General features: G+C 40.1%; 1 protein-coding gene across 7 annotated transcripts in view; it reads right to left on the bottom strand.

The window, feature by feature from the left end:
• Positions 1-27,922, bottom strand: part of SLC4A10 (solute carrier family 4 member 10) — a 168,492-nt gene that overhangs the window by 86,329 nt on the left and 54,241 nt on the right. For 5 of the 7 annotated variants that reach the window (XR_012660610.1, XM_075093306.1, XM_075093304.1 and 2 more), the window contains exons 2-3: positions 22,010-22,091; positions 9,523-9,669 (exon numbers count right to left, since the gene is read on the bottom strand). Coding sequence is in view for 6 of the 7 variants with exons in the window: in XM_075093306.1 (XP_074949407.1) it covers positions 9,523-9,669; positions 22,010-22,091 (229 nt within the window). In the remaining variant the exon portion in view is untranslated. Of the gene's footprint in view, positions 1-9,522; positions 9,670-22,009; positions 22,092-24,893; positions 25,084-27,922 lie in introns of all 7 variants that reach the window. The other 2 variants (XM_075093307.1, XM_075093308.1) reach the window with 1 other exon arrangement.

The raw sequence follows: 27,922 nt of genomic DNA, 5'->3' as shown, positions 1-27,922 counted from the left end.
GCTTAGAGATACAGAAATCTGTTCTGACAATTGAGCGAATACAGTGTTACCAGAAATACATTTTTGTACCTTTTCTAGAGTTTATCAAGAGCAGAGGACAAAATTTGGAATACATTTTGTATGCACCCAAAGCTGTGTTTCTGCTTGTGGTATGGCTTGGGCAGATTCTGTACAGTCCTGCCTGACGCAGGGCAGTTTGTCGCAGGAGAAATCCTGGTGCACACTGAGGATGAGGTATCACTCTGAATGGTGCAGTGGAGCCCAGGTTTTGCTGAGCTGAATTTATGTGGAGGGACTGAGAACGATCCTGCTTTCTTGCCCCAGCCCAAGTCTTGATTTCACCTTGTTCCGTTAGGAAAGAGAGAGCAGTCCTGTCCCAGAATTGTGGTTGCACTTGGGGATGTTTTAAATGGGGGAAATGGCAGTTATGGCTCTGTCCTACATGTGTTTTGCACGGCAGGATGGTTATGTAGGCCACCATTTCCCCCTGCCTGCACTCAGCGCTGTTCCAGGGAGAACCTTTTCATGTTGCTCTCTGGGAATTACGTTATTAGCAGTTCTGGCTTTCAGTTCTGCTGTTTTGGCATGTCTATGCCCATATTCTGTTTTTCTTTTAGGGATGTTTAGGACGTTACAAAGAGTCACAGAATGACAGAATGGTAGGGGTTGGAAGGGACCTCTGGAGATCATCTTGTCCAACCCCCCTGCTTGAGCAGGCACACCCAGAGCAGGGGGCACAGGAACGCGTCCAGGCGGGTTTTGAATGTCTCCAGGGAAGGAGACTCCACAGCCTCCCTGGGCAGCCTGTGCTACTGCTCTGGCACCCTCACAGGAAAGATATTTTTCCTCATATTGAGGTGGAACTTCCTGTGTTCCAAGTTGTGCCCGTTGGCCCTTGTCCTGCCATTGGACACCACTGAAAAGAGTCCAGTCCCATCCTCTTGACATGCACCCTTTAGATATTTATAGGTATTTATGAAATCCCCCCTCAGCCTTCTCTTCTCCAGGCTGAACAAACCCAAGACTCTCAGCCTTTCCTCATAAGGGAGATGCTCCAGTCCCCTGATCATCTTGGTAGCTCTCTGCTGGACTTGCTCAAGCAATTCCACATCCTTCTTAAACTGGGGGGCCCAAAACTGGACACAGTACTCCAAATGTGGTCTCACTAGGGCACAGTAGAGGGAGAATAACCTCTCTCAACCTGCTGACAACACTCCTTTTAATGCAGCCCAGGATACCATCGGCCTTCTTGGCTACAAGGGCACAGTACTGGCTCACGGTCAACTTGTCCACCAGCACTCCCAGGTCCTCTTCAACAGAGCCGCTTCCCAGGAGGTCAGCCCCCAGCCTGTACTGGTACATGGGGTTGTTCCTCTCCAGGTGCAGGACCTTGCACTTGCTCTTGTTGAATTTCATCAGGTTCCCCTGGCCCAGCTCTCCAGCCTGTCCAGGTCTCGCTGGATGGCAGCACAGCCTTCTGGTGTATCAGCCACTCCTCCCACCTTGGTATTGTCAGAGGATTTGCTGAGGTTACACTCTATCCCTTTGTCCAGGTCATTGATGAATGTATTGAACAGGACTTGAACCAGCACAGACCCCTGGGGAACACCTCTAGGAACAGGCCTCCATCCAGACTCTGGTCCATTGATCACGACCCTCTGAGTTCTGTTGTTGAGCCAGTTCTCTGTCCACCTCACTGTCCACTCATCCAACCCACACTTCCTTAGCTTACCTGTGAGGACGTTATGGGTGACAGTGTCAAATGCCTTACTGAAGTCAAGATAGACAACATCCACTGCTCTCCCTTCATCAACCCAGGCAGTCACACCATCACAGAAGGCTATCAGGTTGGTTAAGCATGATCTTCCCTTGGTGAATCCATGTTGACTGTTTCTGATAACCTTCTTGTCCTCTACATGCCTGGAGATGACCTCCAGGATGAACTGCTCCATCACCTTTCCGGGGATGGAGGTGAGGCTGACTGGCCTATAGTTCCCCAGGTCCTCCTTCTTGCCCTTTTTGAAGATTGGAGTAACATTTGCTCTCCTCCAGTCCTCAGGCACCTCTCCTGTCCTCCATGACCTTTCAAAGATGATGGAGAGTGGCTCAGCAAGAACATCCCCCAGCTCCCTTAGCACTAGCAGGTGCGTCCCATCGGGGCCCGTGGATTTGCGAGGATCCAGTTTGCATAGGTGATCTCTGACCCAGTCCTTCTCAACTGATGGTAAATCTTCCTTTCTCCAGATCTTATCTCTTTTCTCTGGGGGCTGAGATGCCTGAGGGCCAGCCTTAGCAGTAAAGACCGAGGCAAAGAAGGCATTCAGTAATTCTGCCTTCCCTGCATCACCAGGGTCCCTTCCTTGTTCAGCAGTGGGCCCACTGCATCCCCAGTCTTCCTTTTACTGCTGATGTATTTAAAGAAGCCCTTCTTGTTATCTTTGACATCCCTCACCAGATTTAATACCAAGTGGGCTTTGGCCTTCCTTGTCGCATCTCTGCATACCCTGACAACATTCCTATATTCCTCCCAAGTGGCCCGTCCTTTTTTCCACACACTGTGAACCTCCCTTTTCCATTTGAGTTTCTCTAGAAGCTCTTTGCTCGTCCATGCGGGTCTCCTGGCTCCTCTGCCTGACTTCTTCCTAACAGGGATGCACCCATCTTGAGCTCGGAGGAAGTGGTCCTTGAATACTGTCCAGCTCTCTTGGACACCCTTGCCTTCCAGAGCCCTAGCCCATGGGATTCCTCCTAGCAGGTCTCTGAAGAGGTCAAAGTTGGCCCTTTTCAAGTCCAAGGTGGTAACCCGAGTCATATCCCTGCTTCTACCTCACAGTATCCTAAACTCAACCATCTCATGGTCACTGTAGCCAAACCTATCCCCAACTCTCACATCCTCAACCAGCCCCTCTTTGTTTGTTAGGATAAGGTTGAGCAGCACATCTCGCCTTGTTGCCTCCTCCACCACTTGCATCAAAAAGTTGTCCTCGATGCTCTGCAGGAACCTTCTGGATCATGCATGGCTCGCTGTGTTGCTTTTCCAGCAAATATCAGGGTGGTTGAAGTCCCCCATGAGGACCAGGGCCTCTGATTGCAAGGCTACTTCCAGCCATCTGTAGAAGGCTTCATCAACTTCCTCTTCTTGATCAGGTGGCGTGTAGCAAACACCCACAACAGTGTCACCCATATTTGGCTGTCCCTTAATTTCTACCCACAAGGTCTCAACTTGTTCTCCTTCCACTCCAAGGCAGAGCTCGATGCATTGCAGTTGCTCCATCACATAAAGAGCAACTCCCCCACCTCACCTTGCTGGTCTGTCTTTCCTGAAAAGCCTGCAGCCATCCACAACCACATTCCAGTCATGCGAGCTATCCCACCATGACTCTGTGACTGCAATGAGATCATGGCCCTGCGACCACACCCAGACCTCTAGTTCCTCCTGTTTATTACCCATGGTGCGTGCGTTGGTGTACAGGCATTTCAGAAAGGTGCTTGAGCACACAGGTTTCCCCATTGGGGTGTACGAGGACCCACTATAGCCATGCAAACCGTTGAGGTAGTTGGTCTCCTGGTTGCCATCACATGAGGCCACCACGGAACCTTTATCACTGCTCAGGTTGTCCTGTCTTATTCCTCCATTGTGTGTGATGGCATTAGCATTGCCAGTTTGTCTCCCTCCCCAGTTCCCAAGCTTCATCAATTCTCTTCTTTTTGCTTGACTCTTAAAACTGCAATTATGAAACATTATTTTAATGCAGATTTTCTGCAATGTGTTCAACAGCTGCCCAGAGATTCAAATTTCCAGGTTCATCCTTCAGCAGACAAAGCCTATAGTTAAGGGTAGGAGAATTCTCTTAACAGCTGTACTGTTTACAAACTATTACATTTGTCCGATTAATACCCCTTTGAGGTAAGCTACCAAATATAGTCAGCTGAGTTCTTCCATTATACTTTCTTCAAACCCCTCTAGTAACCAAGAAAAGTCCCCCTTTGCAATTCACTTTTTCACTTGCATTACCTTCAGAGACCCCTTCCTGAACTGTGTGCACAGTCCTCTGTTAGGCTCATCTCCACGGCTGCTCACCTTCCCTTGCCACATCCAGCATCATAAATTACAACTTTAAGCCTCTTTAAAACTACAGATTATTAAAGGCAGATATCTTAAAAGAACAAATCAAGCCTTATAAAACATAGAATGGTCTGGGTTGAAAGGCATCTTTAGAGGTCATCTAGTTCCAACCACCCCTGCAGTGAGCAGGGACGTCTTCAAGTAGATCAGGTTGCTCAAAGCCCCGTCTAACCTGGCCTTGAATGTTTCTAGGGATGGGGCCTCCACAACCTCTCTAGGCAACCTGCTCCAGTGTTTCATCACCCTCAAAGTAAAGAATCTCCTCCTTATATCTGATCTAAATCTATTCTCTTTCAGTTTAAAGACAATACCCATGTCCTATCACTACATGCCCTTGTAAAAAGTCCCTCTCCAGCCCTCTTGAAGGCCCCCTTTAAGTACTGTATGGCTGCTCTAAGGTCTCCCTGAAGACTTCTCTTCTCCATACTGAACAATCCCAACTCTCTCAGCCTGTCTTCATAGGAGAGGTGCTCCAGCCCTCTGATCATTTTTGTGGCCCTCCTCTGGACTCACTCCAACAGGTCCATGTCCTTGTGTTGAGGGCTTCAGACCTGGACACAGTACTCCAGGTGGGGTCTCACCAGAGTGGAGCAGAGAGGGAGAATCACCTCCCTTGACCTGCTGGTCACACTTCTTTTGATGCAACCCAGGATACGGTTGGCCTCCTGGGCTGTGAGCCCACATTGTTGGCTCATGACCAGCTTTTCGTCCACCAGTACCCCCAGGTCCTTCTCTGCAGGGCTGCTCTCAATCCATTCTCCACCCAGCCTGTATTTGTGCTTGGGATTGCCCCGACCCACGTGCAGGACCTTGCACTTGGCCTTGTTCAACTTCATGAGGTTCGCACGGGCCCACCTCTCCAGCCTGTTAAGAACCCTCTGGATGACATCCCTTCCCTCCAGCATGTTGACCGCACCACACAGCTTGGTGTCATCTGCAGACTTGCTGAGGATGCACTCAATGCCACTGTCCATGTTGCAGACAAAGATATTAAACAGTGCCAGACCCAATACCAACCCCTGAGGAACACCACTCGTCACTGGCTTCCACAAGCCCCAACAGTGTCTAGTCCTAGAAGACACCACAGAGGGCTGAAATCAAACCCCAGTCCTCACAGTTGTGTTCGCTTCACTCTTACAAAACCTGTGCTTAAGGACACCCTGCTGAGAGCTGAAGTCTTCCTATTCCACCCCATTTTAAAACAGAAATATAAATATCTTTAAATTTTAAGTATGAGTACTATAGAGTTATTTGCTGGTTACAGGCAAATAACAGACATCAAAATACATTTAAAATTGCCACTAAAATCCATCTGCATACCGCGCAAGTGCAACCCTACCAGCCAAAGGGAAGTCTTTATGAGACTTTCAGTGCCACCATGACCTGCAGTACTGATGGAGCAGTCCCAGCCACCTTGTGGCCCTGTACCCCACCAGGGCTAGCACCCACCAACCTCCCAGCAAACAGCACCAAGTAGCTGCTCTAGGCCAGGAACAGCTTTTTTTTGTCAAACTAGTTTTAATTTCCATCAATTCCCTAATTTAATTCACAGAGCAGCCATGATACTTGCCTCACAAGGAAAGCTGTGGAGGAGAGGAGCTTAAAGCAGGCATGAAACTGGGGCCTTAATTACAACAGCAGCGTTTCAGCTGGGAGTGGTAAACCTCCTCAATAAGGCAAACAGCATTACTGCATTTTTAACTACAGTGGATAATTTCACTGGCTTTCTCATTTTCTTCCAAAAAATTATGAGGCAAGATGGTAGAAATCTAGATCTTGAAATAACTTAGCTTACAGTTTTTACTATCTGAAAAAGCCTCTCCATGAGCAAGCCATGCAATCTGCAAACTATGCAATTCAAAGGCACATCATTATGGTAAAATCTTGTACAACCTCAACTCATCAAGAGGCAACAGAGACAGTGAGAATCAGGTGTGGGGAAAACAAAAATAAAACTTAACTGATCCGTGCCTCCAAATGACAGGACTACTCCTTTTTATTCCACTAACTACATATTCTACATATTATTTGTCTACAAGCTGTGAATCTGCACACTGAGAACACTTGGGTTATTTTTGAAAAGTGACAGTAGGAGATCAAAAAACAAACAAAAAAAAAGCACTTATGAGATTCCGTCAGGATATTCCAAAAAATCTCTGCAGAAACATTCCCTCAGAAAGTAGCTGGTACAGATTTCCCAGCCAGGACTCAAAGGCATTACCAGGAAGCTTCCAGGCGTGGGCATTACACTGAATACAGATGATTTGTAACCATGTTGATACAAAGAAAACTGCTTAAGAAATTGTTTTCCCCTGTATAGGAACCAGGTGGGCCCTGTCCACTCTGAGTGGGGCCTGCATAGCCCCACGGCACTATGTGCACTGCGCAGCTCCCTGAAGCAGTGATAGCAGAGCAAGATCTGCACCTAATAGTACTTCACAGATGAAACTATAAATTATACAGTTATAAATTATGACAAAAAATAATGCTTCATCCCCTGCTTGGTTAACTGAGCAGTCTAGAGCAGTTCATGTCTGAATATTTCAGGCCTTTAACTTGTTCCAGCATCTCCAGTATTGAGTTGTTGCATCTTTGGCTTTTATTATACCTCGTTTCAAACTTCACTGCTTCAAAACACTGCTAATTTATTCTCTTGTATCATAAAAATCCTAATGTATTTTTCTGACTTACTTCAAAGCGCTGCTTTCTATCAGCTGGTCTCACCGTGCTTATTTTCTCTATCTTTCTTCTTGCACCTGCTCACTGAAATGTTCTTTCTTTCCCCTCTTACCCCCCAGTTCCTAAGAATACAGCCTCCTACTATTCAGCAGAAATGCATTAAAAGGGGTATATGATGAGAGGGAACTAAGCTTTTCTGCGTGTTCAATTAAGTGAGAATGATTCATAATTAACGGACTATTTTGGATCTTTTCTCTTAGGTAGCACAGTCCTGCGTATTAATTTATGCATCACGAGTAGGAAGTGCATTTGTCTTCCTTGCAACTTCCTTCAGTCTCAGGGTACTGTTATAACCTTGCAGTCATGGCAAATGAGAGCTAAGACGCATTACTGAGGTTTAGTGGATTCAGATTTAGTGCAGGAAGTATCTGTTGCTACCTCTGTGTAAACAAAGCATAGAAAAACTATGCTTATATTCTCTCTAAAGGCAATGCTTCTCCCCAGGCAGCACAACCACCTGCCTGAAACTCCTGTAAGGAAAATCCATACTAAAAACAAGGATGTGAATATAGACTACAATTAATCCCTGTATAATTTTGTCTCCCTGCTCTTACTGTGCTTAACTCCTCCATCACTGTATAATTTTCAGATTTGCCTTCATTAGGCAAATCCCTTTCACTGTTGTCTATGAAATACCACATTTCTGCCTGGATGGACAGATGTCAAAGCTCATTCAAAGTCTGGTTCTCTGGCCAAACTTCCAGGAGTCAGATAGCCAAGGGGAAAAATCCTCAAGTTTTACTACTGAGATATTATTTCGGGGTGGAAAAAAATTGATACTTCCAGATTTTTCTAAATGTTTGGTAGTTCTGTCTCTGGCTCCTTTTCAATCATTATCATCTAAGAATTTTGAAGAGTATCTTCAGCATTCTGGATCCAGAGAAGACTTGCATGTTTCTGGCCTGTATCTTGTCTGTCCTGGGCTTTGTAAAAGTAACAATTTATGTGACATGACCTACACACCCTTTAATTGGTAGTTGTAATACCTTTACAAGTGAAAATGTGACTTACAGAAGTGCAGTCCTGTATTTATTTCAAACAAGTACACCTGTGGACAAGCAAGCGCTGTGAACACCAACTTACAAATGGACTTCAAACTATCTTTTTCATATTACTGCTATTCCACTCTTGGAGCTCTCTTGAACATAGGCTGATGAGCATTTTACTGTATGCAGAACTGTCAAAGATTATTAAGGACAGATTCAGTTAAGGACAGATTTAGCCAGGGTTTTTGTTTTGGTTTTTTTTTGGGGGGTTTTTTTGGTTTTTTGTTTTTTGTTTTTTGTTTGTTTGTTTGTTTTACTTCTGACATTAGGAAGGGCACAGAAGGGCACAAGCCTAGGTATCCAGAAGTTGAAAGAACAGAGCTAAGTTCTCAGCCAAAATGTGTCACATACTGGCACTTCAATAAAACCAGATGACGCAACAGAAGACATTGCTTCATAGTTTAAGATATCTCACTTCTTGGCTAATGTAACTTTCAATTGTTTCTTTTTAATCTGACATTACATGTATATATGCATATTCTTTTGAAAACTATTTTAATAATTTATGAACTTTGTTGTTTTCCAAGAAACTGGTTTCAATATAGTATTGGGTTTTCATACATTTGAAATACATTCCAGACAAAACCGCCACAGCCAATTTTTTCTTCACTGTTCAAAACATAACTCACATCTACAAAGTTTGAAAAAGTCTTGACTTTGTTTCATTCTCAGTGTAATTCATTGGGAAAAATTTGAGTGTTTCAAGCTCTTTACAATATACTTAATCATCAATACTTATAATGTACTTGTTCCAAAGCTTTCTACATACATAATACAAACTTCAGATTAAAAGAAAGTGTTATAATTACTATTCTGTAACCTGAAATTACACTGGCACATTCCCTAATGATTTAAAGACATTCTTCTGTTGCACACTGACAAATTGTTTTCTATACATGTTTCCATTATATTTTTGACATTTACTATAGCCTTGGACATTTCAGAACATCTGTTTTTGTTTTTGAACAGCAAATAATGTTCTCATATGTTTTGAGACAAAGCTTAACTAATTTATTCAAGTCTACCTTTTTTCTGTTCTCTGTAATGTTTAATTTAAAATTTTGAGAATTTTAGGCATTAGGTTATTTTTTCCTGTTTGCTGTCAAGTCCTCAGTTAGCAGACTCACCTCATATGGCACATTTCTGTATCATGTAAGGAAAACGGCAAACAATCTGGATCACAGTTCATATTGGATAAACCACTGCAGCTTCAGTAACATCAACATTATTGCAAAACTAGTTGTAAAGAACCACAACTCCTCTATGTTATGTTTTAGGGGCAAATACGCCAGAGCATTCACTGAGGGCAGCTGGTGCCATAAAGCACTTACCTCCTCTCAGTGGTGGTAGCAGTCTACCTTTATGAGAACACTCATGGAGAGCCTCCTACAGCAGTAGAAATTACTGAAATTTTTCATGTATTGACTGCCACTGGCTGCTGCGCTTCATCAGAGTAACAAATCTTAGCTCTCCAGCAGAGTCTGGAGAGGGTCCAGTGGGTTCTCCAGAACCCCGCTGCTAGTCATGTCCAAGCCGTACCAGGACAGAGCATGCATAATCACACTGATGTTTATTATTAGAAGACCTATGCAAAAATAAAATTTATCTTACCAAAGGGAGGAGATTCTCTCCCATCTTCTAATCCTGAATCTCGCTCTCTGTCTCTCTTTCTGTGTTTATGTCCACGGTGCCTATGGCGTCGATGACTTTTTCTTCCACCCAGTGGCACATGAACTCCAATGAACAATGTTCGATGACCTACAGGCAAAAAGAAGCTACCTTTTGAAAAGAGGCTTTGGCAACATAACAATATTAATTCCCATAGTAGCATTAATGGTATAACAATTATTATAATTGTGTTAATTGTATAATATTGATTATTCTAATGTTAACAGTCATAACATTATTGATTACAATAATGACGATGTAGCGTCACAGATACACAACCCCTTGATGAAGGGCAAAATCCCAGTATTGAAGTCCTTATGATACAGTGCCAGATTTATTTTTTTCTTCACATATGGATTTCTCTGTGTGAACTTTCATTAAAGCCACACAGGTGTTCTGTAAAATGTTTTCCAAACCAGTAACATGGACAGACACATTAATCTCTTTGCATTGAACATTTGGTAAAGTTGCTGTTTGCTTTCTGTGTACAGGAACTTTACAAAACTCATTGCTATTTATGAGCGAAATCTTGACAGAATTCTTGTGGGAAATTCACTGGAGGCGGGGGGGGGGGGGGGGGGGGGGGGGTGTGAGTGGCATGTGAATAAGAAACCAAATAACAACCTATGGAAGCTAGACATTGCTGGTAGCTTAGGGTGTTTTCCTTCCATTTTACTTTTTAAAATACATAAGAAGGTACACATTGTCATGCCTGCCACTATCTTTGAGCCTGAGGAATTGTGTGTTGCTGATCAAGCCCAAAAGATTGAGCTCTCTTAGCTGTGTGGGCCAACAGGATCAGAGCATAGTAAAGCATTTAGAAGGGGGAAAGCACAGGGGAGATGTGCAGAAAGTACCACAAAACAGAACAAATGGGAAAGGCATCATGACTCACTACAGGCAGGTCTCCTACATTTACTCAGCAGAAAAACAGTCCAGATTACTCATCTCAAGTAACATTTATTTTCTCCTTGAAATGAGCATAACGCAGCTAGTGGGTAATTGCTGCTTTGCTGTAATCATTCAGCAGCGTCAATCATCTAAAAAAGGTCAAGAACATTAAACTACGTAGCACGTGATATCTAATCCCATGGAAACTCCAGCGGGGGCAGAAAACACAGCAAGGCAGCATTTGTCACAATAGATCAAAGAAATTCAAGGCTGACAGGAATTCTCTGCAGAGGCAGAGCTAAAAAAGCTGGAGAAAAGGCTCTGAACACCACACACAGTTACTTCCTCAACCTTGATTCACACAGAGGAGATGAGAAAGCAGAGGCATCAGTTTTAGGGAGATTATTCTTGCAGAGTTCAGGAGATTTTCCTGAAGCAAAGGCCACAAGTTGAAATTTTCCTTTTTTTTTTTTTTTTTAATTTAGTTTTTAGATACCTCTTTCTTCTTGATTATTACATTTAACCCAAGAAATTATTTAAAGAGAACTGCTGTCTTTGGTGTATTACAAATGTACTGCAATCAGTGGTGCATGAAACAAGGAAAAATATAATCCATAGAAAGAACTAATTAAAAAGATACTGAGAGACAGCAGTAACTGTACTCAACACTTCCTTGTCCCCTTCCTTGGTAGAAAAAAAACCAAAACAACGTTTTGAATTGAATGGAGTTACCCTTCCTAAGACTTTAATTCTTTCCAGAGGTGCAAATAAATTGCTTTTCTAATTTAGTAGTTTAATACATTCCTGCAGCTTTGTGATAGAAGTGGGCACGCTTATCCAAGTTCTGTGCCACTTCAATGCTCAGGTTGTTCCTGCATCAGGAAATGCAGATTCAGGTTCACACTTCAATTAATTTCCATGGCTGAATCCGGGACTGGAGTCTAGACTGTTCTTTGTTCAATAAATTAGGAAAAAGGCCCTAAAACAGCACAACATGCATGTGTGTCTGAATACAACAATTCTCCCTATACAGATAGAATCAGTTCACACTGAAAAGAAAACAGGAACCTGGAAACTCAAATGGATAACCAGGAAAAAGCAAAATGGATTTTATTCCTTCTGTGTGAACCTACTGAGGCCAACAGAGTTCTACCAAGGCACCATTTCAATAAACACAATGAGGAATTTACGTCCTTGTAACAAGGTTCAGGCAAATAAGAGGAAAATAAAGAAATTGACAGGGGGAAAAGGAATAGTTTTCTACAGAAAATGATAGAGCAAAAAGCAGAAGATCTGAATAAAGAGTTAAGAAGTTCTGGTTTATTAAAAAAGCACAACTGTGGAGCAAAAAGAGACCAGCTGGGAACAAAAGAAAAATTAATGACTTCTAAATTGCTGGCAAAATGACAGTGAATGACCGGGGGAGGGGGTAGAGAAAAGAAATCCGATGAGTAACATGACCTTACTTTCAAGTAACCTTTTGATTACAAAGATTATAAACTAGTGCCCAGAATGTAAGGTACCTTTTCCTGTACAAGCTGACTGAGACATTACTAAAGAAGAGTTTCCAGAGAGCTCCCAAGCCCAGAATGTCAATCATGAGGCTCCCCTGCATTCTCCAGGACAGAGCACGGCAGGAACACCACACTTGCTCTGACAGACAATTCCTTGCTGTCTCACTCTGGACAGGAGCATCCACACTTGTTCCAATGAAGTTCCTCAACAGATTCCCCGCCCTTAAAGACTTACATTATTTAAATGTGAGAATAATTTGAAGATGAGAATAAACAAGAACTCTGGTTAATATAAAACTTCTACCTCAAATACCAAATGAAGCTTTAAGACACAATTCCAAAACAAGTATTTTTCCAAAACAATACTTTTCAAAAAATTCCACATTTCAAAAGGCTCTAAACAGGATCTGCTTTTACTCCCATTGCCATAAGGAAGTCCCAAGAATCAGCTAGACTCTGTCATTTTAATGTTGTACACAAAAGCAGTTGTTAGAAGACTTCTGACCCAGCGTAACACAAATACAGGTTGCAGATAGTTCCTGAACATCACTGACACCACTGGTAAAATTCCAAGTGACTCCAACGGAAGCACATTTCCTTTCCAAAAATGCAAAAAATTACAGACATTTTTATACCTTCAACACCTCTATTTACTATAAGACCTCAGTTAAACTGATTAAATTTTCCAAAGAAAGAACATGCATAATTTCAATTTGGCTGAAGTCAATTGCAGGATATCCAATAGGATTCAGATAAATAGTTTATAACTAATGTTATATGGGCATTTCTTTCATTTATCTTTAAGAGCTTTTTTGTGTGTTTTATTATTTAGTTCATTGGGATGCCGACTAAAGATACCTGAATATTGCTTAAATACTGTAAAATAATTCTGCTCTGCTGTATGTTTGCACAGCACCTCACTCAGATCATAACTACTCATTCTTTTGGCAAGGCTACAAAGGCACAAGTATGGGAAATAGTAACAACTGTAAGTTACATCAGGGTACATACTGTCAACGTCGGGTACAACCTAACAACCATTATCACACAGAATTTACACGTGGTTTTAAGAGGTGAGCATAACAAACAATGGATGTATAACTCCCTAAAGCCAAGTCTTCAAAAATACCATGCTGGGCACCACTTTTGGACAGTTTTACCACCTGCACTGTGTGCCATGTGCTGTAGAGTCCTATCACTTGAGAAAGGTCTAAAGTTATTAGTTAAAAATCTACAAATGGATTAATGCTTTACTTTGTGTTCCATGGTTGCAGTTGAAAAAAACTGTTTTGTATTTTTCCAATAGTTGTGTTTTCTTGCAAAAAATGTTATCAGCTTAAGTAGTCAATTACAGTTTATTTTATTATCACTATATTTAGTCAGTTAGTTTGGTTTGCTTCTCCCCTTTTCTGAGGAACTGTCCTGTAGCGGGAAAAATTATACTTAAAACATTTCTTTATTGTGTACCTCTCAGCCAAGAACTACGGTGGATACGCTGTAAGATATTTTGTGCATGCATGCAGAGACAGCCACACGTAATCAGGTCCGTGATACATATACAGATAAAAATGCACTCAGGTACACACATGCAGATTTGTGGGTCTGGACAGACTTAGGAGTTTGGCCTATAGTCCTTTCTCAGACAAAAATGTCCATCTAATAGATCAAAAAGGATTTCTCCTACTCATCCTTACGTCAAAATAAATGAAAGAATTTCTATGCTGAGCAAGGTTTACTCCTCTCCATGGTTTATTTTATGTTTATGATATAATTTTAAAAATCATAATTAATTTAGATATCAGTGAGCCATAGTATTCATCTGGTCTTCCTGAGCTTCTTCAACTAACCTTGCATTAACATCAATAGATTTTTATCATGAAAAGATTGATTTTGTCCCTGCAAAAATACACTCTGAAATAAAATGTTTATTTCTTCCAGATGTGCCTCTAGGAAAGCTAAGCATAAGCACATACATAATTATCATCAGTATTAGGATTTAGGATCAAACTGTTTTTAAAAACTGAACCTCTGAGAAAATACATTACTATACAAAGATCGTTTACAATCTGAAACCTTATTAAAGAAATGCAATACACTGAATTGATCTGCTCTGCAATGTCACCTTTATACAACGCTACTGTTAAATTGTATAAATAAATTGTTTTTTAAAAAGGACTATTCTTAATCAAATTGCACCTAGCTGGGGAACAAAACCCAGAACATAAAGATAGTTCAGATCTATGCATTTACGGCATAAGAGGCTTTGGCCCCTTGTGGTTTACCTTTGAAGCATTAAAACACTCCTTAAGTAAAAATATTTTAGGGATTAAAGAAATAATAACCCTTGTTATAAAGTGTTCTTTTTAATTTTTACAGGATTACATTAATAAATCCAAATTGTATTATAAAAGATCTAAAAGGGATCCTGTTAATTGTATTTAATTTTCAGACAGATGGCAGTGTATATATAAGCATATGTAAAAATCAGGATTTCCCCTGAACTTTTGAAGAAAAAGTGTGTTGTTTTGTAAATATCTCTACTTTGTGGAGGTACAAATTCTTTGCCCTAGAAAAGACAGATATGAATATATCTTGCAGAGACCTTTCTCAGAATAAAATCTAAGCAGAAATGTTGTTTGGGGTTACTGCATTCCAGAGAAGAAATCTTCCTTACAACTAAATTTTAAGATCCCAATGGCAAATTAACCATTTAAAAACGCAACCTCAGAAAAGCAAGTATTTTCTGCATGGCCCTTGCAAATCGACAGATCTAACGTCTAAAAATGGTTTTCAGAACCTGGCATTCTGGGTCTTTAAAACATAAGCTTGTCCTAGCTACCCGTCTGATTCATTAAATAAATAAAAAGGAAATGAAATGTAGTGGAATTTCTAAAGCTTTGAAAACGTATATGCCATTATAATTTATGGTGCTTGATGACTGAACTTAGGAACTTCTGGAAATCCCATTACAATCACCTGAATGGATGTGACATTGCAAGGGGAAATGGAGATGGAGAGAAAGGCATTGTAAATCTTTCCCTTCATTTAGAGAAATTAATGTCTTTTTTAGTGGAACACTAAGAGTACAGACATTTTTGCTCCAGCGCCTCTCATTCTTCTTCCAAACACGATTTCAACACAGAAAATGCACACCCATTTGGTAGGAAGAACACACAGACGAAGCAAGTTCCGCTCCCCACTTCCCCATCAGCAGAGGCTCAGGCCTCCATGTTACACCAGGCACGTGAGGCTCAAGTGGGTACTTTAAGAGCTCCTTAGTGAACCAGCCAAGTTGGCGTCTATTGCATAGAAAGTGACTGTCCTGGATTTGAACATCCACGAGCGTCAGGTACTCGTGGTACATCTGCCTGTGCTGCCTTCCACCCAGAACGATCTCAATCTGCCTTAGGCACCTGCTGAGACCAAGGCTTTCTGATGCCTGCTCACTGGCATGACAGACAGGGGCAGATAAGGGAACAGATGGGTCTTGAAACGTCTCCAGAAAGAGCAAAGGCAGGCTTCTGTGACCTACTAAGGAAACACACTGCAAAGTCAGGGTGCCTTGAGAGAGAATATTTTGCCAGTGGTTTGAGCCAAGTCTCAAATGACTGCTGACCTCAGCAGGACTGGAGGAGCTTCTCCCTCCTCTGGAAAACACTCTGTGCCTTGAAGCGTCTTTTATGTATTGCCAGCTAGAGCTTAATCAAATGCAATTTTCCACCCTCTCAAAAATGAACAGTGAGGTAGAGCCAGAAAACCAGCAGTCCCTGAGGAGTTAAAAAAATTGCCTTTTTCCTTATAGGAAAAAAAGTGATTATGGTGAATTGTGTAGGAGTAGAGAATACATGACTCATGAGCCATTATTGTGGTGCAGCAGGGAGGCAGAGCTAAAGAGAAAGCAGAAAGGACAAACTCAATGCTTCATAAACCAACAGTTTACATTGCTGTTTGTGGCTATGGTTTGCTCAAGGGACATTTTTCACCTTTTTGCCACACTATAATTTGGAGGAACTGACAAGAAAGCCCTCACAAATCTTTTAGATCATACACATAACTTCTGTTCTAGGTCAAAGTACAACAGAAATTATACAGAGAAAAAAATAATATCCCTGGTCCAAGAGAGCATTGAGGACATATTGAATATGGATTCAAGTCCTTATGAATAAGGACATTTTGAATATGAGCATCTCACTGAAGTCAGTGAAGTTAAGGACCTTTCAAGGAGCACAGATCAATCACTGCCCTCCCAAGTTATCTCTCACACACACGCGCGCGCGCGCACACACACACACACACACACTCTCTCTCTCTCTCTCTCTCTCTCTCTCTCTCTCTCTCACTTTCCACTGCTGGAAGAATTTGACCTATATTTCTAGATTAGCAACAAGCAAAAAAAGAACATGCAAACTCAGTACTAGCACAACTGTATGTTAAAAATTGAACATTTCTGTCTTCTGGTGCTGCAATTTTCCAGCTTTCACCAATAATGCAGTTCATTTATGCCTATTTCATTTATTAGAATTTCACACAGTGAAATATTTGGAAATATTAGTTCCCACAAATATTGAAAAGGTTTCTTGTTAGTGAAGCTCAGAGCAAAGCCAAACTTCAAAACCCAAAGCTTATGATCAATAAAAGACTGCAGCGTTCAGCCAGCACTATGTGATAACCTGTTTGCTTTCATTATTTCATTACTCTTCATGTGAACTTTCAAAGAGATTTTGTGAAAGGGTCATGCAGAGTTATTCATGAATCTTCAGTGTGAACCATTTCCCACAAACATGGAAACACCTGGGAAGGGGCGAGAGACCCACGCGAAGGGACCAAACCAGGCAGTTGCCAAGGCAAGAGTGTAAGCACAGCTCAGGAGAAAAGTAAGGTCACAAGGAATATTGAGGGACATAGGGAAAAGGAGACAAAACTAAATGAGAGGCACTACAGAAAAATGTGCCTTAAGAAATGACAAATGGAACAAGCCAGAGCATGTAATACTTGGTAGGCAACAAAATGAAAGAATTCTGTGCTTGTAAAGCCAAAATGGTTATTTTTAAGAGACCTACTGCTATACAACCACATCCGATGTTACAGGCATAGACTAACCCAAATCTCTCTCCAGCCTTTACTTCCACAACTTATATTCTACCCCTCTATGTCTAACGAACATTGCCTCAAGGAGCATGATGTAGGTCAGAGTGAACATCAACATGAACGGGGCACCCAAGGGAAGCAGAGGCAAGGAAGCTCGGAGCAGGGGATCTGTACTGATGGGGTAACAAATTATTTACAACAGGCTGTACCATCCTGGCAGCCAAAGGGAGGGGAGACCTTGGTTGATGTTCCTGTCTGGCCAAGCAGAATTAGTAGCTGACTTGCTTCTACGTGGGGGCAAGGCTGAATCAAGGCCAGCAGGTTAATAAGATTTATGTTTTTTCAGTCCTGTGAGCTGCTAGGTCCTATTAATTTTCAGGTAAATAATGTCAGTGGCAGACAGGTCCACTATTATATTATTTCTATTTAAAAATGCCCAGTCTCTCAGAACAAAAGCCTACTTCAATATCTGGAGCCACTCAGACTTTTACGAAATTATATACAGAGATTAGAGTTCAATCACAATGAGCTTTTCATATATTAATCTTAACAGTATATAAACAAAATTTCATTAAAATAATTTTTACATTACTGTCACAAGCTAGAACAAATCTAAAAAGAAATAACTAAAATAACAATTTTTTAAAAGAATAATTAAATACCCTGCTATTTCTCTTTTTTTGGTCAGCAGGACATCTATCATCAAAAGTAACCTTCACCCAGGTTGTTAAATACAAAACATCTCTACAAGCACACTAACATTTCAAATTAAGTTTTAGTTTATTAAGTTTAAAACCTCAGCTTCTCATCATATATGGTGTTGCACTAGCGATGTCTATTTCCTAATTTAGCTTGAAGTCTTTTGTGACTTTCAGTAATCAGTCCACATAATCTAAATTCTGTCAAAAGTGTCAGAATGCATATTCTGAAATACAGTGATTTATATACTGGATAGAGTGTTTAATGTGTCCTGAGAGACATGAAAGATAGCAAACTTGATTTCCCATGAGACAAATTTTTCCCATGCCACTTAGGCAGATAAAAATATATGAAACATTAAAAAGCCTAAGCAAAATCTTGACTTCTCCGAATCAAGGATCATGTTGCAATTTCCTCCAACAGAGCCAGAATTCACCCGATTCATGCCCGGACCTCCGCCTAACAATCCTATCTCCTGCCCTCTCCCTGTTGAAGCTGCTTCTCAAACCAGGCCAGAGTAATACCCACGGCAGCTCTGAAATCCTGCCACAAAAATCCAGGATCTGCAGCTGACCACCTCTAGCAAGGACAGCCATAGAACTGTCACTTTCACTCTCAGCTGATACAGTGGGCATGAGCAAAAGACCTTAGTCACAGTGCACTTAGTGCCAATCCTTTTGCATATCTATATAGTCCAAAGGTCTCGGCATGTGATCTGAGAGAATCTGATACCTCCAGGCACATACAGATGAATACAAATATTTTTAATCTATGAGAGAAAAAGTAGGTATATCCGTATTGTCTGAAAACTGGTACTACTGAACATACATTGAAGCAATGGCAGACAGAGACAACAAGTATGCTGTCTGAGTGCAACTGTTTGTTGATGTGCACATCTGTTTATGAAAACTCGCCTACCTGCTCCCAGTACAGGTACATGTACAGCCTGTCCTTTTGCAGTTAAGTACTTTGGTGTCCAGAATCAGTGCCCAATTCTCATTTAGGAATTCCACCACCGATAAAATGAAAAGCATAATTCAGTACAAATTTCGTCTGTATACACATTGAAAGATAACATGCAAGTATGTGATTATAACCAGGGGAGACAAGCTACTTGTTTTGCCTTTAGAAATGCTTTCTCTGTCCCTTCATTAATGCAACAGTCAGACAAACGACCTGTTTGGTATTAGTGACTGATTTTGACCTTACAACTCACGAAAAATGAATTAGTGGAAAAATCATTCATGCTGAAAATCTGCATGTCAAAGCTCTGCAAAAAATCCACCTCTGAAGCACTACAAAGCTTAAGCAAAAAGATACAACTGGAAGTACACATTGCAAGTATCATTACTGGCACAAAGACGAGCACCACATCTCTTCTGTTCCCGTAAGTACTGCAGTTCCTGTCCTACCTCCCAAAGTTTTACTACACTGCTCAGGGAAAGAAAACACTGATCTAGAGAGACTGAAGCAAAACTCTGGTTTTGTGGATGTTCTTCCAAGCAGCATTAACCGTTGTATTTTCATGCTTTCAGCAAGATATGGACTTGCAATATATTTGCACAATGGCCGCCCCAGAATATGCAAATACAAGTATCTGCTGAGCCAAGAAATTTTGGGTGGAAATTTTAGTACACATTTAAACCAGTATTTCTGACATTTGAATGCTGGCAATCTAAAATTAAAAAATAGCAAAGTACTTACAACTTTAAGATTTAATCAGAAGAAACTGAATACTGATTTTCAGATTTAAACAACCTTTAGTTCTTCATATGAGCAGTTTTTGAAATGTTGCTGATACGGTGCTACTGAAACTTAAACTCTGTCAAAACTAGTCTTTGCTAGAATATTCAGCAACTAGCTATTTACATTTTTAAAACATAAACCCAATTAAATGTCTGTCAAAGAGCTGATTACTTAATACCAATTAATTAATTATATGATTTTTACTAAGGTATGCAATTAGCACCTGATTATATAATTTCATATTTTATAGTTGTTATGTCATTAGGAAAAAGTACATTTTCAGCAAAACCCAACACAATGTACACTGGATAAGACAGTGACATTTGTGAGTCACATCCACTGTTTCCAGACAGAGAAGTGCCTAGATATGCTGTGAAACAAATGGAGACGCTATTAACAGCAACTGGATATTAAAATTTACAATCTCTTCACATCATTTTATGTCACTTGGTATTTCTGGATGCAGTGATTACCTATTTAAAGACACACTAATCTGATTTTAGAGTGGACATGAAATTTAACTGAGAAAGCTAACTGCATTATGAAGGATTCTAAATTGAATAATTTGTTAGAACATTATGAAACAGTGTGATTTTAAAGAAAAGCAGACTCATTGGCTAACTACAGAATTTTTCAGTATTCTAAACATTTTAAATTCGTGGAAAGATTGGGGGGGGTGTCACTATCATGTTCTGACTTCTATTGATAACGTCCTAGGAGCAGTTTTTTGAAAGAATATTTTCACTGACATTTCACAGGAGCAACTCTACACATATAGGAAGGTGAGTAAAAATAGTAATTAAATACAGCTTTAAAATTACATACTTGTTCAAACTTTGAGATGAGGCTTTAGGTTCCATGTAGTCACATGTGGAACATCATAGTAATTATGACTGCCTTCACACTTGAGCCTACTCACGTGACTGAGCTTAAAGATGTTATTCCGCAGAAAGCTGTTCATTTTTAAAATGCCACCTTACCATCACCAGTAAAATGACTTGGCAAAAGGACATTTTTTGGGGCTAGGCTCACGCCACAAAACACTCTTGTGAGTCAGTATCATGAAGCAGGAAAGGCAGGGAGCCCCCATTTTTCTATTACGTGTTTCTATAGGGACACCAGATAAAATAGTTCAGCTTTGTCCAAGAATGTGATCAAGGGACTGAAGACTACATGCAAGATTCAAAAAAGGGGGTTGTTTGCCTAAATCCAACACTGTCATTGCCAGCCTGACCCACTGGCAGCCACTTACCCCTGGAGATACCAAAACCCTAAATGCTACCCTGGAAACATCTTACCTGATATCTACCCTCGCACACGCTCAGACTTGACCCAGACTGAGCAGAGAGCTACCTACCTCAGACATGCTACACTGTGTGACATTTTACATCCTTCTGTGAAAGACTACCTCATACAGACTAAGACAGCCAGGCCCCTTTCAAAATGCAGCCATGTATACTTTTTGAGGCACTGCTAAGGGAAGCAACAGGGAGTTACTGTGTATCATGTTGACGTTCACACGAAATCATCGATACGGCCATCACACAGCAGAGAACACAGAATTCATACAGCCAGAGAGAAATGCAAGAAAAAAAATTATGATGAAAGGTAGGCATTTAGAAAGCTCAGGCTCATACACAGATGAAGATACCTCTCTTTAGACCTCAGGCAGGTAACTTTTCAGTGTAGGATGCTGAAATACCCCCCAGATCTTTGTACTTCCTTTTGGCAAGTTCCTGCGGCTCTGTGTGACAAAGGCAAGAACCTTCCATGTCCCACCACAAGAAGCTAACTATTAAAATTGGCAAGTTCTAGTCTCAGGGATGGGATATCATGTGTGCAACAGAAATTCAGTTTCACCCAATAATTATGACTTGGGAGGTGACACACCTCAACACAAGAGTGTAAGTACAGTAGCAACCAGAATAAGTTTGGCATCCACTAAACAAACTGAAATGCGACTCTCAGAGACTGAGAGTCTGAATTATTAGGCCAATATGATAAGAGAGTTCTCACAACTTGTCACTTCCTTCTGCATGGTGATGTTAGGTGGTTTCTGCAGCGTATATTATCAAGTATCTGTCCAATCTGTGACACTCTAGAACGTTCTTGTTCAGCTGAAGATGTGGCTAGGCAACTACATGAGGATTGTAAATACAGAAGCCATTTTAAGTAATAAATGTAAATGTACTCCTGCTTGCATTTACATATTGGGAAACTTAAAGGTAGACTTATCTAAAATCATACCTGCATGTTTACAGGACTTGATTATAGATCACTGAAAACTAGCAAACTCCTTCCACCGTCACCTGTATCTAACCACCACTGTGAGAAATGAGAAGTATTTCTCTTTTTAAAAAAAAATTATGATATTTTACTCTCTTGTTCACTTCTACATCCCTGCTCAAATCAGGAAGTCTACACATTGGAATTGCATTTCAGTACTTTCAGAAGAAAGAGACAATGTAATGCACAGAAAAACAATCTCTCACCTTCTAGATCTTCCTTTTCAAAATGTGTTTTGAGAATGGAACGAGTTCCACCTCTATCCACAACTGCCTCTTCATCATTTCTCTGCAAAACAGAAAAAAGGACTGGTAAGCTGCTTCTCGTTTGGAAACTATTGGCAAGATTGTATAGCACTATGAAACAAAGATGCTTTTAAATATTTCTCTATTTCCTCTTCCTACTCAGGAACAAAAAAAAGTTTTTAAGAATTTAATTTCCCTTACTAAAATCTAATCCCTATGCATCAGTTTTTATTAAGGTATGATTATAGCTAACTTTGACATGAAGTAGTTCTGTTAAAACCTGCAAGATGATAAGTAAACACTGGTTACTGGGAACCAAGAAAACATGAGTCAATAGGACAATGAAAGAAATGAGAAAAGAAATGTCTGGTTGAAGCAGCTTTATTCTTGTACTCCTGAAGAAAGGGACTGCACATGTATTTTTGTCTTTAGATCAGGATCCTGAGCTACATGCAGGATTCCCACGTTATTAGCACCAATACTCCTTATACTTTGGCAAAGCTAGATACTGATACTCAGTGACAATATGATAAGAAAGAAAACTTCAATACCATGAAAACAACTGGCTTCGCTTGCTGGTAAATTGCCAAGCTTTTACTTTTCAAGCACCAAGCTGTAATTACAACATAGGCAGACAGCACACACTCATAGCACAAAACAGAAAAGCTGCTGTTCCTCAGGAACATATATTTCACGTTTTAACAGGCATTTTAACTGTATTCTCTACTGCATTGTAAACATATGTGATGAATTAGCACACTGTGTTCAGCCTTAAAAAGCTACAGAAATTAGTCATTTTGGTCACTTCTGACATGAAATAAAATCACATTTCCCTAAGTAGAGAAATCTTTCGTGAATTCAGCAACAGGGGACTGGATGCCGTGCTAAAATCCATATTGGCTTCACTGTGAGTTTGACATCACCAATTGTAAGAAAAACAATTGCTAAATACAGCCTGTATTTCACAACATGATTTAGAGTGGTTTCTGGTAAATCATAATGAAGAAAAAAGGAGAAATTATACAAAATCATCAATTAATACATCATGAATATATATTTACTTGTCATTAGTGGAAGGGTTTTCATAAATTATATTAGAACTGCTTGATTTCAACACATAAAAGTGATATCTTAATGGAAGTCTGAAGCAAGGGTATTTGAATACCAGCGTTACATATAGAATACAATAGAATGTAACAAGAAATTAAACTACATGAGCACCTCTCCTTAAAGAAATGGTGCCCCAGGCAAAAATATTCACATCTAGAGCTAGATGTAGTGCATTCTGGATATAAGGTTTTGTTTCAGGCTCCTCTCTTTTTTAAAAATAGCTGCCATGCTGTAGCTATCTTATATAGAAAAATCCTAGGAACGTGTCAGCACCAAGCATCTGGGCTGTTAAAGAAAGAGAGACTGAGTGTGTTACACTGTCTTTATTAGAGCTTTCCCACAGATAATAGTATGCAACTAAAACCTGACGAGATGAGGTCTTCTACTGAAACTGTTTTCTCTTTTAATAATTTAGAATTAGTTAATAATATATTAAGATGTACCAGTGCAGCATAATTTCGCACAAACCATTTGATCATCTTAGGTAAAATTAATCCACTGTTTAAGCAGTTAGACATAACCAGGTGTGCTGTCATGCTGGCATGATGCCACGGCCCTGGGTGAGTGGTTAGGCAGGATGCCAAAGGCCAAGTATTACAGCCACCTCAGAAGCAGTGCTACGACAGTATAAGACATAGCCATCAATATTTTACTGATCCTGAAAAGGCCTTATGGAAGCAATGTGAAGGGAAATTCTACAACGGGGAAAATATTAAATTGCTGGACAGTTTAAAGCCTTTATAGATCATCTAAGAAAACTAAATACAAATCAATTCATTAATATTTATCAAAATATGCTCGCGCACACTTTGACTTCTCCTTTCCCCATGTGTTCAATTTTCTGCTTCTGGCAATCTTTTTCTTCCCTGCCTTCTCTTCCTGTATTGTCACAGCAAGTCTCAAGCCTTGCCTCATTCTCAGAAGTGGGTTTATTCCATTAATATTACAGGGGAAAACAGCTTAATCGGGAGTATTGTGTTGTTGCCAATTCACTTGTCAAACTCTGAGCAAGGTCCAATTAAACAGGCCTTGCACTGTACACTCTCACTTCCCAGGGAGCGGTATGAAAGCCACCTTGCATTTACTAGTACAAGAGTCACACTGCATTTAGTCTAGAGGCAATTTCTGTGATTTCTCTACTGCCTCCTTGGAGGAGGGGAGAAGGGAGGGAAGGGCTCACTAGTAGTTTAGTGCAATTAGGTCTTCATCTCTCTTGGAGGTAAGCTCTATTGCAATACAAGTAAAAATAGTGGCAGATCCGCTCCACATTCCCATGATGACTAGAAACTTCATTTCAGTTGGTAATGCTCTGCTTTTTATTAGCATTTCAGGAAACCTGTGAAATTATCATTTTTAAGTGTTGCAATAAATGAGAGTTTGAAACGGAAAGTATAGGTAAGACTAACCATAAGACAGTCATGGAAGATAGAATTCATACTCTGGGTGACTTACATACCAAGCAGCCACCAACCTCCACACTAACAACCTCAAAGCCATGAATCCACTGCAGTTTTTCCCATCTGTTTCAGCAGGATCAGAATAAGGCAAGAAAACAAAGTGTTTTTCACAGCCATGCCATGTTTATGTCGGAATGCTACCACTTCTTCCTTTCACACCATTTGAAGGTGATGAAGGTCAGAAATTTTACATAGCACACAAATCTGCTAGGACTGAGCTATTCCAACCATACTGACATACTGCAGCAGTTTGCAAACAAATGTGTGGACACACTGACCAGGTATGAGTCCTTGGAACTGTCCATTATTGCAATGAGTTGCTTGCTGAGTCCAGCGAACACTGTGGTCTACTGCTTAAAGCATGGGAGAGGGATCCAGGAAGTCCCCGAGCGCTAATCCTGGCTCTGCCACTGACTTGCTGTGTGGCCTTGGGAAAGCCACTTAATCTCTGTGCCCCAGCTTCCCCATCTGTAAAATAGGGATAATAATACTTACTTATCTACCTTCCTCACTGGGCTGCTCTGTGCCGTAATTAATATTCACACAGCATTTCAGAACTGTAAAGCACTACAGAAGTGCTAAGTCATTCAACTTGGAAAGTGCACAGTTTACCCATGTGAAGAGATGATGATAGGAAACAAGAGATTGATAAAAATCAACATTTAGGCATAAAATGGTTTTTTGACATCAAACCAATGTATATTAATACCTTGTAATAGTTTTACAGTGCACAGCTTTGACAAATTAACTGGGCAAAGTTTACATAGAAATAAATATCCTGGGCTCACTTTCTGTTGGCCTAATTCGAGAGCAATGCTACAGAAGCCAGTGGAATTACATTTCTGTGAAGCTGTAACCAGAGTGCAATAAACTCGTGATATTTATACCTAACACTTCTCCCTCTTTTTAATTATATTTATTAATATTTTATGGTTTTATATAGTTATCGCACAATGGTTTACCTAAAATGTAGACACAAAGCTATTTCCCTAAAGCAATAAAATATCAGCAAAACACAGTAAAAGAAATAATGTATCTGGGATAAAAGAATAAGAAAAAGCTGAGGCCTTCACATGGAAACCACAAGAGACCACAGCTCAGAAGCTCTGCTCAGTCCAGGATTTCACCTTTTACATTTTCCAAATGAATGCGGAAATGACCTTCACCACACAGCTGCACTTGCTGCATGTATTTCACAGGAAATTCTATTTTAATGAAAGAGTCTTATAAACTCAGTTGTGACTATTTTTGTCTCTTCGTACTTGAAGGTTAAACACAGTGGTGAGTATAGAAAAGCAGACAGTAGAATTGTCCTCTTCATCTTTTACAGTGCAACCACATGTTGTAACACTGAAACGTGTATTTGAAGTTGAACAAAATTAAAAGGAAATAAACCGCCTTCAAAGATGTTTGGCGCCTACTTTTTGGTACGCAGTCATGAAGGATGAAGATCACCAGGAGTACTAGGAGTACGGATTTTCAACCCTTAGACCAACCACCTCCTTATCAGAGTATAAAGTGAGCCTGCAGTTGTTGCCAAGAATTGTAAGTGTATTGGTTTGAAGGAATAAAAAAAAGCCCATGGTTTAGAGACTGAAAACAAATGTCTGAAGTACCGTTTCCACCCATATATTGACAAAGCTCTCTACCCAGGATATTCCAAAGCTAGATAACAATCTCCTGGAAAGCCTCCCAACTTGACCCTCTTTAGCTAGGATAGAGCCCTAACTGCGATTGACGTGTTGCAAAGAGGTCAGTCCTTAAACCTGTCACCTCCCAGGACTGTGCACTGCCCTTCCGCACCTCAGATCAATTTAATTAACGCAGAAACTACACATTTCAAAAAGCTGAGAAACATCATTTTATAACAGATGTTTTAGGATGGTTTTAGTTATAGCTCTTATAAACTGTCTATGCTTTCATCAGGTGGCAGATGACTAAGTAGAAAGAAGAGCAAAGTAACCACTTTAAAAGGTGGATCTGTACAAAGGCATATGACACATTTTTATATTCATAGGTACTAACGTAGACACTCTTGTAGAACTTCAGTGTATTTCTGGATGATGGAATTAGGACATTTTCCTTCTATTCTGGACGGCAAGAAGGTAGATTAAAGTCTAGTCGACTATACACAGATTTGAAGTTATCTATACATTTATTGTGTATTTTTACTAAAAAAGGAAAACTAATACATGACCTTAAAAGACAGCGTTGCATGTATAATAAAAGCTACCTGAATATTGCACAAACATTAACTGAATATCACCTGTGCTGGTCGCTACAGTAAATAAAATAATAGTATAACAATAAACGTACATTAGGAAATTGTCAGGACAACAAGAAATTATTAAATAGATGGAATGAATATGTCTCGCTGTCCTTCCCTTGGTAGGTACTCTGCTCCACTGGTATGAGAGTTGGTGCTAATATGCTTTGAACAGACAAGTCAAAAGTAGTAACAAATAATTTCTAGTTTTCCATGTAAAATTAAAATTTTACTTTTCTTAATCCTTCTAATTTTCCTCTTACTTGGATACTTTTATTTTTTGTCTCTGATATTTGGTCAATGTTTTCAATTAACTGGATGATTGCTTTTCTTTGAAATACAACTCAAAAATCAGCTACAAAGAGCATTAATGTTCCAGAAAATTCTTCAGGGTTTTTAAACCTTCAGGTAAAATCCTTTCCCTTTTTAATTACATTCTGAGTACACCCACAGCACATATCCCAACATAATCAAAAAGAATCCTTTTTCAGCATCTTCCTTTCTGTAAAACATAGAGCAGAGCAGAAGCCATTTTGATTTTTTCCGCACTAAAAATTATGCATATGACACACCTGCTGACTCTTAAGGAAAATAATCATGGTATTAATTACTTCTCCATATAAGCCACTTATTGATGATTAGACAACCTACATAATTCTCAAATGCCATCTGGAACTAAGGAACGCCTGTCAGCAGAAAACATTAAATACTGCATTCTTATAAACAGTAGAAAGCTGTAATATAAAATTATTTTATATTATCAATAATTACTTAAAAGATGGAACTCTGAAATGAATATATTACAGTTTATATATTTCTGCATAAAGTTAGTGGTAGTATAGTCCTTGTGTATTCACCTTTCAAATGGTCTGTAATAAAATTCTAAACACTTACCCAGGTATCACATACACATCACGATTGCCTTCTCAGTCTGAAGATACTCCAGCATTATCGCTTTGTGTTGTATTTATCTCACAGACCCATTAACCAAAATTATCTTAAAAATACAAATGTCGTGTAAGTTCAGCTTGACATTTCATA

The sequence above is a fragment of the Phalacrocorax aristotelis genome, chromosome 5 (genome assembly GCF_949628215.1).
Source record: "Phalacrocorax aristotelis chromosome 5, bGulAri2.1, whole genome shotgun sequence".
NCBI classification, from domain to species: Eukaryota; Metazoa; Chordata; class Aves; order Suliformes; family Phalacrocoracidae; genus Phalacrocorax; species Phalacrocorax aristotelis.
The sequence above is the reverse complement of the archived record's forward strand: the minus strand, read 5'-3'. Positions and strand labels throughout refer to the sequence as shown.